The sequence below is a fragment of the Manacus vitellinus genome, unplaced genomic scaffold, assembly GCF_001715985.3.
Source record: "Manacus vitellinus isolate BGI_N305 unplaced genomic scaffold, ASM171598v3 scaffold_9_pilon, whole genome shotgun sequence".
NCBI classification, from domain to species: Eukaryota; Metazoa; Chordata; class Aves; order Passeriformes; family Pipridae; genus Manacus; species Manacus vitellinus.
Genome location: NW_021940917.1, coordinates 3,199,290 through 3,214,852, shown reverse-complemented (window position 1 = coordinate 3,214,852; position 15,563 = coordinate 3,199,290). Strand labels below are relative to the sequence as shown.

At 39.6% G+C, this 15,563-nt stretch overlaps 2 protein-coding genes across 5 annotated transcripts in view; one reads left to right on the top strand and one right to left on the bottom strand.

Annotated features, from left to right (window-relative positions):
• AP3S1 (adaptor related protein complex 3 subunit sigma 1) overlaps positions 1-4,586 on the bottom strand; it is a 31,976-nt gene extending 27,390 nt beyond the window's left edge. For 2 of the 4 annotated variants that reach the window (XM_018086035.3, XM_018086037.3), the window contains exons 1-2: positions 4,372-4,586; positions 1,746-1,837 (exon numbers count right to left, since the gene is read on the bottom strand). In XM_018086035.3, coding sequence (XP_017941524.1) covers positions 1,746-1,837; positions 4,372-4,440 — 161 coding nt within the window. In that variant the 5' untranslated portion in view covers positions 4,441-4,586. Of the gene's footprint in view, positions 1-1,745; positions 1,838-3,138; positions 3,176-3,467; positions 3,590-4,371 lie in introns of those variants that run through there. The other 2 variants (XM_018086036.2, XM_018086038.3) reach the window with 2 other exon arrangements.
• A 48-nt stretch (positions 4,587-4,634) lies between these two features.
• On the top strand, positions 4,635-7,363 carry ATG12 (autophagy related 12; the record flags this gene model as incomplete). Its single annotated transcript, XM_018085844.2, has 4 exons — positions 4,635-4,872; positions 5,010-5,146; positions 6,514-6,576; positions 6,929-7,363. Coding segments are annotated over 4 exons (498 nt in total), but the record flags the coding sequence as incomplete, so codon positions are not given.
• Positions 7,364-15,563: the final 8,200 nt, after the last annotated feature.

The window sequence follows — 15,563 nt, the reverse complement described above, 5'->3', positions numbered from 1 at the left end:
CTTAAACAGGAGATCTACATCAGTTCACTGACATTTGTTTTGAGCTGTATGAGGCCTGGTCATATAGAAATGAAAACATTTTTTTAGGTTGAACCTACATGGCCATGAGCATCATAATTACTCCTTAATTCTGTACCAGAAATGAATCACTGGTACCATAACTCATCCCTTTACTTTCTGTCTCTATCATAGGGAAAGAATACAAATAAATAAATAAATAAAAATAAAATAAAAAGAGCAATAAATCTTACAGATCATTTTGCTTAAGCATATTAATGCTTGGCAGGGAGTGGGAGTGGGGGCAATGAAGTGAAGGGAAACCCTTCATTCCTGAAGAGCAGAAACTATGTTTACTTATCAGACTAAAATATTACAAATAAATAGAGAAGTGGAAAGAAATGGTAATTAAAGTTTCCTCTTTTATGACTTATTTACCCAATTCTTTCATATACTTCAGTACACACAGTTCTACATACAAACTGTTGCAGCCTCTGGGTAAACTGCAAACTATAAAGTGATCCCTGTCCCCATAGAAGAAAAAAAAAAAACTGAAAAAATATACTGAAATTGTAACCCTAGAATTGAGCAGTAGGAGGAAAGCCAGATCTGTGTTCTGTCTTAGTTTATTTTTGTTGAGCAGCTATGATTTTTTTAAAAAGCTCCAAATGGCTTCTTTCACTCACAGAATTCAAGCCAGCATGTTTCCAACTTGAAATCATCTCCAAGAACCTAATGATAGAGTCACCATATCAATGACTGAATAGTTAGGAAAGAACAATTTCAATTTAAAATATAGTGATAAAAAAAAACTAGAATCATCTTGATCAAGAAAAAAGACATCATAGCTGACATGCTACAGCTAAGCATCCAACTGACTCCACACACAGAAAATCTAGGCATCAGCTGACTAACTTTTAGTAACCATAAATTTCCATAACCAGAATATTTAACAGACTATGATAATGTCTGTCACACACTGGAGATCATAAGCTTTCTCCACCAATTGTGACCCCTTTTCCTAGAAGGTGGCTTTTTAACTATTTACTCTTGGTGATTAATAAATAACTCAAAATAAAACACATCTTCATTTCAGAATTTCTTCACTTCGACTAAAGCAAGACCACTTTCAAAAAACCACCTAGATGATTCAAGAAGGAATACTTACTGTCTGTCTTCTAGAGACAGAACACATAAATCTGGCTTTCCTCCTAGCTTGCTTTTCCTGTATTAATTAAAAGTCTTGGTTGAAATTGTACTAGTTAACACACAGAAAACCTATTTTTTTTCTTCCTGGTTTATATAGCAAGCCCAAACACTGATAAAAAGGCTAAGGAACCCTACTATCAGAGGCTGTCCACTCAAATTTTAGGAGTTCAAGCCAAAATATTTTCATTTTCTCAGTGGGTATGGCAAAGGCCAATGCCTCTTAAAATGAGACCAGAAATCTCTAGCTTGATTATAGGGAAACATCATCTATTTGTTCCTTCCCCATCTTTGTGTCTGAAACAATCACGGCACTAGATACAGCACTAGAAAAAGAGTATTTTTATTGCCTAACACATTTGGATACATATCTCTATGCTTCAGCTACTAAAGAAGATGTACAGCTGGTGCATCAGTCTTTGTGTATTAAAAAATGTGACATGGCATTTACATTACAGCTGTAAAAAGCTATATTACAATCAGCAGCAATAATACTTGAAAGCCAGTAAGTATTGGGTATTTATTTCAAACTTGATACTTACAGTCCTCCTTCTAGAAAATTACAGACATTTTCATCACGTTTCGATACTAAATGGAAAGTTTCTCTGATAATTTGTTGCTGTGTATCTTCACTCTAAGAAAAAAAAACATACTTTGCTAAAAAGGATTGACAAGGCACAGCACACGCGGCTAATAAACAGAACACAAAGTGTATCAGCAGCTTCAAACTATCTACCCCTGAAGGTTCAAATCTGCCAGTTAACAAGTTGCATATTGCTTTTGTCATTTCAACACCGAAAGCCATAGTTACAACTTGCAGAAGAATGTATTACTGAGAAACAACTGTGGAAAAGTGATTGTTTTTAAGAAACTTCCTTAAAAAATTCATCAAAAAGTAGTTTCTTCAAGTAAAATGGAAGCCTTCTCAAGTATTCTGAATGTTTTGTATCTCAGTCTAAGCAGCTACAGACATGCTTTGAAACTACTTTCACCCATAAACAGAGAGGAAAACAAAGTTTCCAAAGCCTGAAGGGCATGGGGAAGTGAAAAATTCCACAATACATAACTCTTTCCGAAGTAGCTTAAAATACAAGGGCATCATGAAAAATAGGTTCTCCTAAGCCATGAACTTAACTGTCAACAAATCAGAAACATCACTTCTGAGTCTGAGTTGTTCTGACTCTTCAGAAAGTTATTTTTAACTTTGAAATTACAGCCACATGTCTATATTTTGAAAGATAAAATGACGGTACATGTATCTTCCTACTTAACTGCCATAAATTATTATTTTGCTACCTAACTGCAAAATATTATTAACTTAATATCATGCAGTTTCCATTCTCATATATATCAGGTAAAAGAGTTAGACATGTTTTATAAGTTTTGGTATCATGAAGCAAACAAATACTTCTTTCACAGATCTCACCAAATAAATCTGTCTAGAAAGCAGGAGATACTTCCACTTGTAAAAAAGTTGAGATTTGTCTCCAATACTGGTTCAATTAACACTAAAGAATGCACAAGTTTAAAAGAGTCATAAATAAATCTGTCTTATTGAAATCACACACAAAAACATAAACAAGACAATTGTACCTGTTTCTGTGCACCACAAAGCTTTAGGGAAATAATTTAATCCCATAATTTCTTAATTTCATTTGCTATTCACATTTTCAAAATTTCAAAGCATTCTGTTTATACAGACACGTTACCCTACTCTAAGCAATGAGAATTTGTTCAAAGCCTATTTATGAAAGTAATAGAGCAGAATGGTTTTACAAGAAAAATCTAGTATCCTCTGGCCATTTATTTCTCTCTTCCCCTGCTTCTCCTCCCTTCCTGGACTCCTGAGTACACAACAGTAACAAGACAGAAAGAGGCAATTGCATTCGAATGAAAATGAGAATGGAAATAATTTACATATTAATACAAGTTTACCTTTCCAAAGTCTTTCATCTGTGAATTTAATTGTTAGCTGCACATTGGGGGAGGGGAGGAAGAAGAAAGAAAAGGGGAAAAAAAAGAAACTTATTAAGTTACTGTAGCTCTGCAATTTAAGTTATCAAGAACAGAGCAGGGACACAAGAGAATGCTTATCTTTATGTGCAGGTGAGAATATTCCATTCTAATTTTTAAATTAGAAATGGAAAACTAAAGACATCTACTTGGCAACTCAGAAAAAAGAAAATAAGTTCACAAAGCTCTATTAAAATTTCCCAGTATTGGCTAAGAAGAAGGGATCAAATTCAGTCATTAACAGGAATGACCTGTATCAGTTCCTCTCCTTCAATTCAAAGCTTGTGTAAACCGAAGTGTGACAGTCATCATTTCTGCTCTGAGGTGCAGAAGATCCATCTGTTCCAAAAAACTGTGACTTCTGCAATAGCCAGAATTGCAAGAAAGTGGCCACAAATCCAAGTAAGTAATTGCACTATTGAAAAATAATAATTTGCTTATATAACTCTCAGAAGCACCAGTTGTTCTCTTGCGTTTCAATGATCAAGGTCAGACCACGCAGATTTTAGCCTATTTGCGGGGAAATACAGAATGCTCAAAACACTACCTTAAAATCTCTTATCCTTGAACTAAATCTCTTTTCCTTGAACTAAATCAACAGTTTCCACATTGTTTCTCAGTTCCCTGAGGCTGCACTTTCTTTTTATTCAGATCAAGTGCTTTGTGCTGCATTTTCAGAGCTGCTCTGCTACTTAGTTTCTCCCACGCAAAAGAATATTATTTTCTATTTTATCACATTTTCATGTCAACTGTATTATTACAGCACACTGAGAGTTTCCAAAGGAAAAGGTTCTGCCTCCTGAACCCGGGAGTCCCAATAAACTCATCTCAGAGGTTCTGAGCCCTCTGCAACAGCACAGTCCTACAGCACATCAGGCTGAAAACACAGCCGCGTTCAGAACGGCAGCTCAGAGCCAGGTCTGCTGCCGGACTAAACTCCCTCCCTTCACCTTTAGAGCTACTGAAGGGCAATTCCCATGGGAACACCACAGGCTAGGGGAACAGCTTTCCTCGAAGCCTCGTTCAGCCGGTCTCAGCACGTCCACTTCCCCCTGGCGTGCCCCGGGCCCAGCGCAGCCGGCAGGGCCGGGCCGGCCCAGGTGTCCCGGTGTGCGATCCTGCCCGCCGCCCGGCCCGGCCCGGCCCTGCCCGTACATAGCGCTGGTAGAACTTGGAGAGCCGCGGCTTGCCGTGGTTGTTGAAGATGAGGATGGCTTTGATCATGGTGGGGCGGGGGCCGGGCCTGCTGCGCAGTGCTGTGTCCCCCTCCCTTCCTATTCCTCTTCCTCCTCTCCTTCCTTCTTTTTTTCCTTCCCTTCCTCTTCCCACGTCTCCGTGGGGGGTCGCGCGCAACCACGTGCCGAAGCGGGCGCGCGCTGCCGGCGGGACGGCTCGCGCGCACGTGACGCGCGGCGTGCCCACGTGACGGGAAAGGCGGTGGCGTGTCGTCACTCCCGCCGCCCGCGGAGGAGCTGCGGCCCCATCATGGCGGAAGCGGAGGGCAGCAGCCGCAGCCCACCGCGCCGCAGAGCGGCGGCCGCAGTGACGGCGGGGAGGAGGCCGGGAGGGCGGAGCGGCGGCGGGGGCCGCCGAGCCGGGGCCGCCCGCGGCCGGGTCGCCGGGCACCGAGGAGCCGCGGGCGACGCGAAGAAGAAAGTAATGGGCGGGTGACTGCCGCGGGGCGGCCGCGCGGTGACGGGCGGTGCGCGCTAGCCAATAGGCGACGGGGGCGGGCGGAGCGGGCCAATGGGCGGTGTTGGGGGCGGGCCCTGGTCTGACGCCCTTCCCCGCAGTTGACGTGCTGCTGAAGGCAGTGGGCGACACCCCCATCATGAAGACCAAGAAGTGGGCGGTGGAGCGGACCCGCACCATCCAGGGCCTCGTGGACTTCATCAAGAAGTTCCTCAAGCTGATGGCCTCCGAGCAACTGGTACGGGCGGGCACCGGGCGGGAGCTGTCATACCTTGCAGGGACACTGTTGGAATTCCAGGCTGCAGCTTCCAGCAGGAAGCTTTTAGGAGGCACACCAGGAGAACTATCCCAAGTGTAGCACTGAGGGGAGCTGTGGCAGTGCAGCTTGGGTGTGCTCAGCTTCTGCTGGGCAGAGTTGTGTGGCTGCTGGGCAGTGCTGCGTCCTAGGGAAACATTTCTGTGCACACTTCACCTGTGGAAGTTGGGTACACGGATGTGGTGTTTGAGAAAAAGTCCAAAGTGTTTGGGATTGACCTTCTGAATATGAATGTATGTTTCCTTCAGAACTTATATCTCAAACAGTTTAGTTACTGTCATAGGACGATTTGTCTTTTCAAATGGGTAGCTGGGAAATGCTCACAATTGGGCAGCAGGTTGCCAGTATTATTTACGGGTTGCCTCCCGTGGAACCCTTCACAAGCCCAAGTGACCTTGTGATAATGTTGGAAGAGCTGGAAATACAATTGCACAACTTTTGTTGTTTTACTCTTAACAGTTATAAACTTCAAAGTTTTAATTTAAGATATGAGTTTAAAGCTAGATTCATTAAAGTAGCCAACTAAAGTGTAAATGAAATCATTCTGTTCTTAGTCTGCAGAGTCTTATTTAAGTATATAGCCATAAAGGATTTCACTAGCCTTCTCTTTCACCTGGAAGTCTTGCTGGGTTTCCCTTTCCCAGGGCTTAGTATCTCAGAAAAAAGTGATAGTTCAGGAATTAACTGTTCATGGATATTCTCAACAGTTTGATTCAGTAACTGTGATCTCATTTCTCAGGGGGAAAAAAAAAAGGAGTACATAGCCTTCCTGTGTGTTTTCAGGAGCAAAGCCATAGGAATTTGGGTTATTTGGGAATAGCACATGAGGCCTCACTACCCGTTGCTACCTCGCACTGCAGAGGACCTTTCTGACACTGTGGAGTCACTACTATATGTGTAAATGCATTTGGAGTAGGAAGTGAGAAGGATGACCTGAAAAAAGAATAAAATAATTCTAATTGAGCAAATCTGGAATTGTGTGAATGGTTTGGATGCTTGAAATAGGAGTAAGAACTAAGCCAATGGGTTCACTTTGTGCTTCTGTATGGGAGGCTAATGGGTCAACTTGCAGGAAAAGGAAGTCAGCATGCTTACTTTGACTTGGTCTGGTTGGCCAGACAGAGGTGACTCCTGGAAGTCACATTGCCCCTTCATGCTGAAGTGAAGATACTAATTGGTAGTGTTCTTGTGTGTGCTGTAAAGGTTGTAAAAGAATACAGAATGTTTCTTCTGTATGCCCTATGAGATGTATGTGAGATCTCCATCTCTTCTCTTTTGTTTTGTTGCAGTTCATATATGTAAACCAGTCTTTTGCTCCATCTCCAGACCAAGAAGTTGGGACCCTCTATGAGGTGACTTTCATCTTAAATAACCTTTCCAAATATGTTTAGCAGGATTTGTCTGTATACTTCAGGCACTTGAAATCTGTTACTGCCCTTAGCAGTAATAGTTTGCATTTAATATGGTGTAGTTGATATTCACAGATCTGTATGAATGCAATCTAAAGAGATGTGGCTTCACACAGCCTCTGGAAATGCATTCTTTCACATGCAGTATGTTGTCATGCCTACTGTTATGATGGAGAGCTTTCTTACCAGTAACAATATTCCATGACACGTTTTACCTGATGGGAGGGGTTTTGCTTCCTGTATATGCTAGCCCATGAATAAATGTAACAGCTCATGTTTTTGTGTTTTCTTGCAGTGTTTTGGAAGTGATGGCAAGCTAGTACTGCATTACTGCAAAACTCAGGCATGGGGATGAACAACAGGCAATAGAGTTGTTCATATGTTCTCTTCAAAAATGGAAAAAGGACTGTCAAACTCAACCTGTAAACACACGGCAAGAAGGATTTTTGTGTTTATGCCTGTGCCTGTATGATGCAGGTGAATAGCATAAGCAAAGAGCTGCTTAGGCTGTCTGATCATGTGGCTTCTTTCTGATGTGCATCTGAGGTGCAGAAAAAACACCTGCAATCTGTAGAGTAGAGCCAGCTCTCTTGCTGCTGACTTCTTAATTGCTGTATCTGAAGGGAAACTATTTCAGTTGTCTGGAGGACTGGCTGGATGCCTCTGTCTGTATGCTGTACTGAAGATAAAAGTACCTTTTTTATTAAAAGTGATGTCTGTTGTACATATGGCCTGGGATTCAGTTTGCTTCTGACATGTGTGTCTGTTTTGTGCGTTCTGAATATGCATTATCTCATGTCATTTCAAGATAGTATTTTGATTTTTTTTTCTCATGATGTGTAGGTATTGGTATACAGTCTAACTACTTCACTCTCTGCCTTCATATTGCTGGTAGTGTCAGCACCTTATTTACATGGCACAGGATAAGAATAGGCCTCAAAATACTTTCCTCCCACACAAATTGTGTAGTGATTTATTGAAGCCTGAATGCTTCAGGAGCTGTCAAGGTGTTTCTTCTGATACTGTTTAATGACTTGCATCTTTAGTTAAATGATGCAACTAGCTATTGCATCTTCAGTTCACAGACAAATAGACATGAGGTGCTAAAAACCTACTCTATATATTCTCATTTTGATTGGTGTAATTTTCGTGTTTCAGCAGATGCATGGTCCACCAACGAAACAGAATGTACTTTACATCCTTTTGCTAAGTCATGACAGAGGGGTGGTTTGGGGTTTGTGTCATCATGGAGAGGTCTTGGTACCTTGACTAAAGTACTGACCTTTGCTTTTGTTTGTTGGAGGGTTGGGTATGAGAGATGGGGATTTTGTGGGTTTATTTTAAATGTCTGTATTACAGTCTTTAATGTTTGTTTAAGCTGAACTAAATTAAATGTTAGTTGTTTTCTTGCATAATGTTCTTATGGTGGATGAGTTTTGGTCCCTGACGTAATCCAGTTCTTCAGCACATACAGACAAAACAGTCTGTTCCAGTTTAAAGGGTGTTTTTACAGTAGTCTTGAACTGTTCACTGCTATTTCATACATAACTGGCTCTTATGTGGCTCTGCAACCTGTGTATTGGATTTTTTCCACCCTCAGAGGACTTGGGGAGAACTGATACTCAGCTTACCTTCCCGATGTTGCTGCAGCTTGCGTGCAGCATGCCATGTGTGCCACAGTTACACAGACACATGCCCTGAATCCTTACTGTGTGAATAGCTTAATATATTTTACCATACTTTAAGTGAAAAACCTGGATTCACTGGGTTAAGGTAACAAGGCAGAATTTGCTGTAAACTTAAAACTTCAAATAATCCATACTTTTGCTTGCTCATCACCTGGATCTCATGAATCTCCATCTATTTAAGAGAATTATTGCAGAGGTAAGCACTCTGATTCTGCCTCGTGGAGGAAATTGCCTGCTCAGGTACTGTAAGGCCAGCACAACCTTGCCAGCCACTAGAGGGTACACAAGGACAAAGGTATTTGCATCGTTTTTCCTAGATTTTTTTGTTTCAATCTTTTTCATAGCATGTCCACTTGCTGTCCTTACAAATATAAGTAGTCTGTTCTCCCATGTGACCATATGTTTACCTAAGATAAGCTACTAGTCTGTTTCTCTTTGAAGAATGTTCTATTGGTACCTTTCACCTCACTTGATCTTAACAAATGAAACTACTGATAAACTGCAAATGTACTCTTCAGAAGTGATGCAACAAGGTTGGTTTGTGTGTGTGTATTTGGTTGGTTGGTTTGTGTGTATCTAGGGAGGTTGTGTTTTGGTTTGGTTTTAAAATAATAAAAACACCTTAAGATCTTGAAATGAAGAAGAACTGTATGTCATTGTATCATGCCAGCTAAAGGTAGAACATTGTGATTTATGTTGAATCTATAGATAGTTTTTATTCTCTGAAGTTGAATAAAAAAAAATCGTTTACCAGAATTCCTTGAAATGTCATAGTCCAGTAATGTGAAAGCCACAGTAATGATTTGGATTTCTTTTGTTCACCACATGCATTTTTGGACCTGAATAACTTACTCATGAAGATTAGAATTATTCATTTATTTAAGATTTGTCTTGTTTCTCAAGTAATACTTATTTATTACTGTTTGCTCCAGCATTTTTTCCGCTCTTCATTTTTCTCCAATCCCAACTAATTATTTCTTTGCCCCTAGTTTACCAGTATACAGTGCCTAATCCAGCTCTTGCTTTCTGTTTCCTCAATGCTCTTAAGTGGCTGCCTTTATTCTGTTCCTTTAATGACTGCCAGTTTCACTTCTACTAATTTCCCCCATCTAACTTCTGTACCTTCTTTACAGAGACAGTCCTACTTTTTGCCACTTTTCTATGTAGTTTTGTACCTTCTTTCATTGGGGAGGTAGTCAGTGCTTGTTTATCTCTGGTAGCTCTTTAAGGACCGTGGGCTCGCTCTGCCTGGACTTGGGGTGTGACTGTTTTAAGTGGCAGAAACTTTTCCTTGTTCATAATTTTAAATAACAGAATAGACTGCAAATATGTCAAGTAGATAATGTCTCTAGTGAACAAATAAGTGATTCCCAGTAAGTTGCTTGTAGAATTTGCAAAAGACAACAGTTGCAAAATATATGTTAAATCTCACCTTTTAAAAAGTGACATTATAGCATCTAAAATCACAGATGATCCTGAAATTCTTATATCTTTAAAAATAGTATTTCCAGTAAATTGGAAACATGAAAATCTAAAGTAGAACATGAACTGTATCTAGTATGAGCAAAAGTGGTGACTATCCTTTAAGTGATCTCAATTGCTAGAGTGGGAGAAAAATGATATCAAAGTAAGGGCTGACTCTCGGACAAGTCTGTGAGAGTTGTACGAGACAAAAAAAAAGTGTAGATTTACTCAGTATTGTGTTCCACCCAAAGATGCTACAGCACTGAACTGCCAATATTTGTAATGTAGTTTAATTCACTTGATTTTCTGTAATTGAATTAACAGAAAGGGCAAATTGGGAATATTCAGCAAATAGATTAATTTTTAAAGACTGAGAAGTAAATAAAGTATTGTAGAAGAAAATTTTTATACTGTTTTTAGCAAAGACTTCACAACATCCTGATACTAAACAATAGTGTTATGCAAAATTCAGTTATCCTGTTTCAAGTTAATAATCACCAGGTTCAAACCCTTTAAACTGGGAGGCATTATTTATGTGTACTATTGTAATGGTTTAGAGACTAGCATTAATTATAAAATTGTAATTTGTAGCTTGAACTAAAAAGCACATGGAAAATGTGAAGGAGCCAAATGAAACTAAAGTTACCTCAGGAATGAAATGATAAAATACATATGTTGCCTATGTACATACTGAGCAAATGTCATCTTTCAAGTCTCCAAAAACTACTGCTAAGACTTTAACAGAGGATATGTCTGTGTTAATTAACCCCACAACATAATCTTGAATGTACTGATCTACAGTAAATTCAAGGTCGTGGGTTGGAAATTCACACATCCATTCTTCAAACTCCTCAACTCCAAAGTGGCTTCTGTTAACCCATTCTTGCTGTTCATGCTCTTTTGCAGATCAAATTCTGCCATTTTTTTGCACAAGTTTTTGGCTTATGTTGTTCTTGACCACCCTGAAGTGAGAGTTACTGTTCAGGGATGTTGTACAAAGATTTTTTCAAGGCATTATCATACTACATTTTCATCCTGGAGATGAGAGAAAAAAGGTGCAAAAATGCCTTGATTTCATGATGATTATGACTATTACAAGCTTGTATAAAATGCAACGTGCATTAAAAGATAAGAAGTGTTTTCAGCCTAGTTTTGTATTGGATCATCAAGAGAGGAAAAACACTTGACAAGAAAACATGTAAAATGTGTTTCTTATTTGCAGAGACCATGCTTCAGCTTTGCTAGCACCATATTTAATGTTCCAAGGCTAAACATTGTAAAAATTTACATATTTTTCTTGTCCCTGCTTTGCTCTTGCTTCAATAGCTGTGAGATGTCAGGTGCATCTCACTGTATTTTAGTCAGAAGTCTTTTGAAGCTAAAATATCTGGAGACAAAAACTCATTTAGATATTGTTTCATCCTAAAATGGAAGGTTAAGAAAGGTTGAATGAATCAGCTATTGACTAAGGAGAGACCAAAATAAGTATGTTAAAGGCTTAATGTCAAGCCTGTCACACTACATCCATGTCACTAGACTTGGTAGTGCCAGATTTTCTGGGGCACTGTGACTCAGTCATCTGTACAGTTAGTTGTTAGAACAGTTTGCTGGCACAGATTTTGGCCTGTGCACAGTTCAAGAGTTGGCAAGGTACCACTTCTGGTGGGCACTTTGGACGTGTTCAGCCTGCTGTGGAGCTTAAAAGGTCAATAATGTGGATGTGAACTGTCCTTTGCCAGCTGGCCTCTGTGCCAGGGATCAGTCCTTGGGGTACTTGTTGCTAGGCAGACAGTGCTGATTTCAGATGGGATATGATCCCTGCTATACACATTAAGAAAAATTAAACTTTGGGAAGAAAAACAATTGTCACTCTTAAAACTTCAAGAGCAATCTAGGAACTTTTTTTGAATGGTTCTCCAGTTTTCTTCCATGCAATTGTCTCTAAATGCCTACCAATAGCTACATTCAGCAATGTTTTTTGTTAAGGATGCAGATTATAGGTGGTGATGAAGTACTACCTGTACATCTCAATTCACTCATACTTTTCTTTATTAAAAGTGGATGATGAACACCATTTAATAAGATTTAAAAAAAAGTGCAAGAGTCTTAGTCATCTTGCTTTGTATCATCCTATGGAATAATTCCACATGCAAATTATTTATATATGTCTGTATATCAATTAGACTTGAGACAATACAGTGTTAAAATATAATTCCATTGAGGGCCTAATCTTAAAAAAATGAAGGTCGGAGTTACATATTGCAATTGCAAAAATCCATTGCAAGTATATGACATGAAAGCAAACAAAAATGTCTTTCCCTCAAACTCAGTTTGGCAACAGAAATAATAACCCTAGCAACCCTTGGGAACTAAAACGTTTTAAGAGCTCTTCCACTCTGAAACAGGAAACCTCAAAGGAAAAAAGGGCTCCAAACAGAACTATACAATAAATATTGCCAGTGCAGTGAAGGCTAGCCAGCACTTTAAATTTCTCATATAAATATCACAAATTGAAAGAAACAGGAACTTATTTTCAAGTGTTTTTCTCATGGAGAGAAATGTCAATATTTTATATTTTATTTATAGCTGTGCATTGTGCACTAATGTCCCACCAAAAGTGAATCAAACTGATTTCTTCCAAGAGTCCTTTCTGTGCTGTGTGGTTTAATACTTTGCAGCTCTTCGCTGCATTGTTTGGTTTGTTGTTTTTTATTTTTTTACTTCAGCAGTGCACATGCCATTTAGTAGTTGTAGGTATTTTCAGTGCATGGCATGAGTTTGTATGTGGTGTCCTCATTTCGGTCATGGATTACTGCATGTTTTTAGTCTGATGATGTTTCGCTGCATGCTATTTGATACGGTTTGCTCTCAAGCTTTTCTTGAGAATTGCTGTGCGTGCAGCAGCTTCTCATGCAAGGTCTGTAAAGTGCTGAGGGATCAGTCTCACTTTCCAGGTTATATGACTGAGGAACAGCTGCACTGCTACATTGAATCGTGACTACGCAGAGTCATGTGGCCCCAAACCTTGCACTACAGTGGCTGATCCAGATTTTCTCTTTAAAAAACCGTCCCTACAATCATAAAAAAACTTAGGTGAATGGAGACTAAATAAAGGAATGATTTAGTAAAAGGGTAAAAGCCACTCTATCTGGAGGAGGAGACTTAAATACTCATTATTGGATTGAAGTGCTGTTATCTGGCCAGGCTAACAGACCAAAGAGACACGGCATAGTTGCTTGCCGCAAGAGTCTGGTTGTTCAGAGACTTTGGATCCCACCTTCAGCCAGCCCACAACTTTTGTTTGGAATTACAAGATGTATAATAAAGTCTTCAGTCACAAGCTACATGTTTGGGCCCAATACATGGTGCGAAGTTTTTAATGCTAGGGTTCATTAATTCCATCAATCTTAATTGAAGATTTTCCTCAATAAAGCATGAGAAAAACCTGTTTTTTCTCCTCTCCAATAGGAGATGATGTGCCAGTATGTGTTTGGGTGCTTCACCTGGGAAGTCTCTCTTGGGGTTAGATGTCAAGCCCAATGATTGCTAGATCTGCTTACACCTGTCTTCTGGGTAACGGTGGGGTGGTTTGGCATTTGTACATAAAGCAAAGGTTTTGTAGTTAAAGCCCAAACTCCCATTTTCCAAGACAAGGTTTTAATAGGACAGTTAAGAAATACCTGCAATAGTTGATTTCTACAGGGCTAACAGTATATGATTTCCAGCAATAAAAGTGCATAAAATCCTACAAACTCCTTTATAATGTGAAAACAAGTTCCATGCTGTGTGGATTACAATGCTCTCTTCTTATTTTAAATTTTCAGTGACTGCTGTATGTGCTCAGATCCTTGAGCCATTTCTGTCAACAGGTTATTAGCAAAAACAAAAGCTGGAGAGACATGAATATTGTTCCTTTTGGTGTTCATGCAGTCAAGTAATCAACTCCTATAGAAGTTTTGAGAATCAACAAGTAATGTTGAATGATTCAAAATGAAAATCTAAACACTTTTGAATAGGAGCAAATAACAGTTTCTGTTACTACTAGAGAAATTTGATGTTTTGGTAATCAAGGAAAAAACTTTGACAAATAGTACAGAAGTATACATGAGCTGTAATAAACAGCATCAGTTTGAAACTGCAATAAGCAGATCCAGCCTGCTCCCTTAGTTGTAACGGCAGAAGATATAAAATGTCCTTTTGCTTTTACAAGTGGTATTTGACAGCATCACTAATGATCCCATCAATGTTGTGGCAAAGGAATTGAAGTACTGAGGCTTCAGGGATTAACAGCAGAGGCATAATTCTCTTTTTCCCCCTGGATCTATGTACCAGGGAAATAGCACCAAGCACATAAGCAGGGATATATTATAACTCCTGAAAAATAATTTACACCAGAATATCAGAATAAAAAAAAATATTTAAAAATGTACCTCATGGTTGATTTCAGAACCCATTTTGGTGATCCTTACAACAACTTACTCTTGTAAGACATTTTATTCCTTTTGGGTGGTGCTTCTGACAACCACCAAAATAATATGAATTCTGCCTTTGAAAAAAATTACATAGGATATTTCACACTAATTCTAACTCTTGGTAAAAAAAGCAGTTTTAATGGTGCTGTATGGCACTACTCAGGCAAGTACTGAAAAAGGGTGCTACTTGCCAATACAGTGTTTTGACACCACCAACCACTAGCTAAATTAGACTTGAGGCAAATTTCACCAAGAAATAAAGGAATAATTTTTAACTGTGGCTTTGAACAAGTTACCAAGGGAGGCGATGCATTTCTTCATTACATGCATTTGTCCCAGGAAGACTGGATGTTTCCTCCTTTAACCACACATTAGCTGCTGAGATCAATGCCAGGGTATCCTGGTTGCTTTTCAGAGATTTTGGGTAGTCTTAGGTTCTCTCAGACCTTTAAAAATTTGCTTGAAATCATCACAGTTGTCTTTCTCTCTCTCTCTCTCTCTCACACACACACACACCTATAAGGTGGGGTCTGATTTCTGTGTGCCCGGAGGGGTCCTTGAGTGATAGCTGACAGTGGACCTATTCAGTACATTCAGTCATATTCAGTGTGCTAGATCCCAGCCCCATTTAAAACTGGAAAAGTATTCCTGACTGCAGAGAAGCCAGAAATTCATCCAGCCTCTTATGTTATATCTACTCTATTAATGGTCCTTCTTTTTGTCACACCTACTTCATATACAGGTCAGGGAAAGAGGAGGGAAAACAGGCACACTAGAAATTTACTTCAGTGTAACTCTAAGGGAAATCATGAGCTGCCGGTGTTGTGAGAACCTTTAAGCCTCAGAGCTACAGCAGCTCACACCACCAATCTACTTACTTCCAGCTCCACTATCATCAGGCAGACCTAAAGAGCTGAACTATTTTTTATTTCTTTTTTTTTTTTATAGAAAGAAAAGATGGATTTTCTTAAAACACAGTTCTATAGTGTATAGTGAATTCTGTTGCCCGAATTCGTGACTAATTAACATTCTATTAAGTGGGAAGGAAGATGGCTGGCATGGCATCTGCTTGCTCTGCTGCCAGTATATATGTTTGACAAAGTGAGGAGTGCAAGGACCGTCTGTTGTCTTAGCATGGCCTGTTTCTAGATGTCACTCTGACTGCTAGTGGTCACGGCAGCTCTAAATGTGATTTCAGAGTGCCCTGGCTTTCAAGAAACAGCGCTTTCAAGGGCAGGCTCTCTGTGGGAAACCTCCGGCAGCAATTTTCTGTGTCATTCAAATAGCTGTGTGTCTTGTTTTGCTT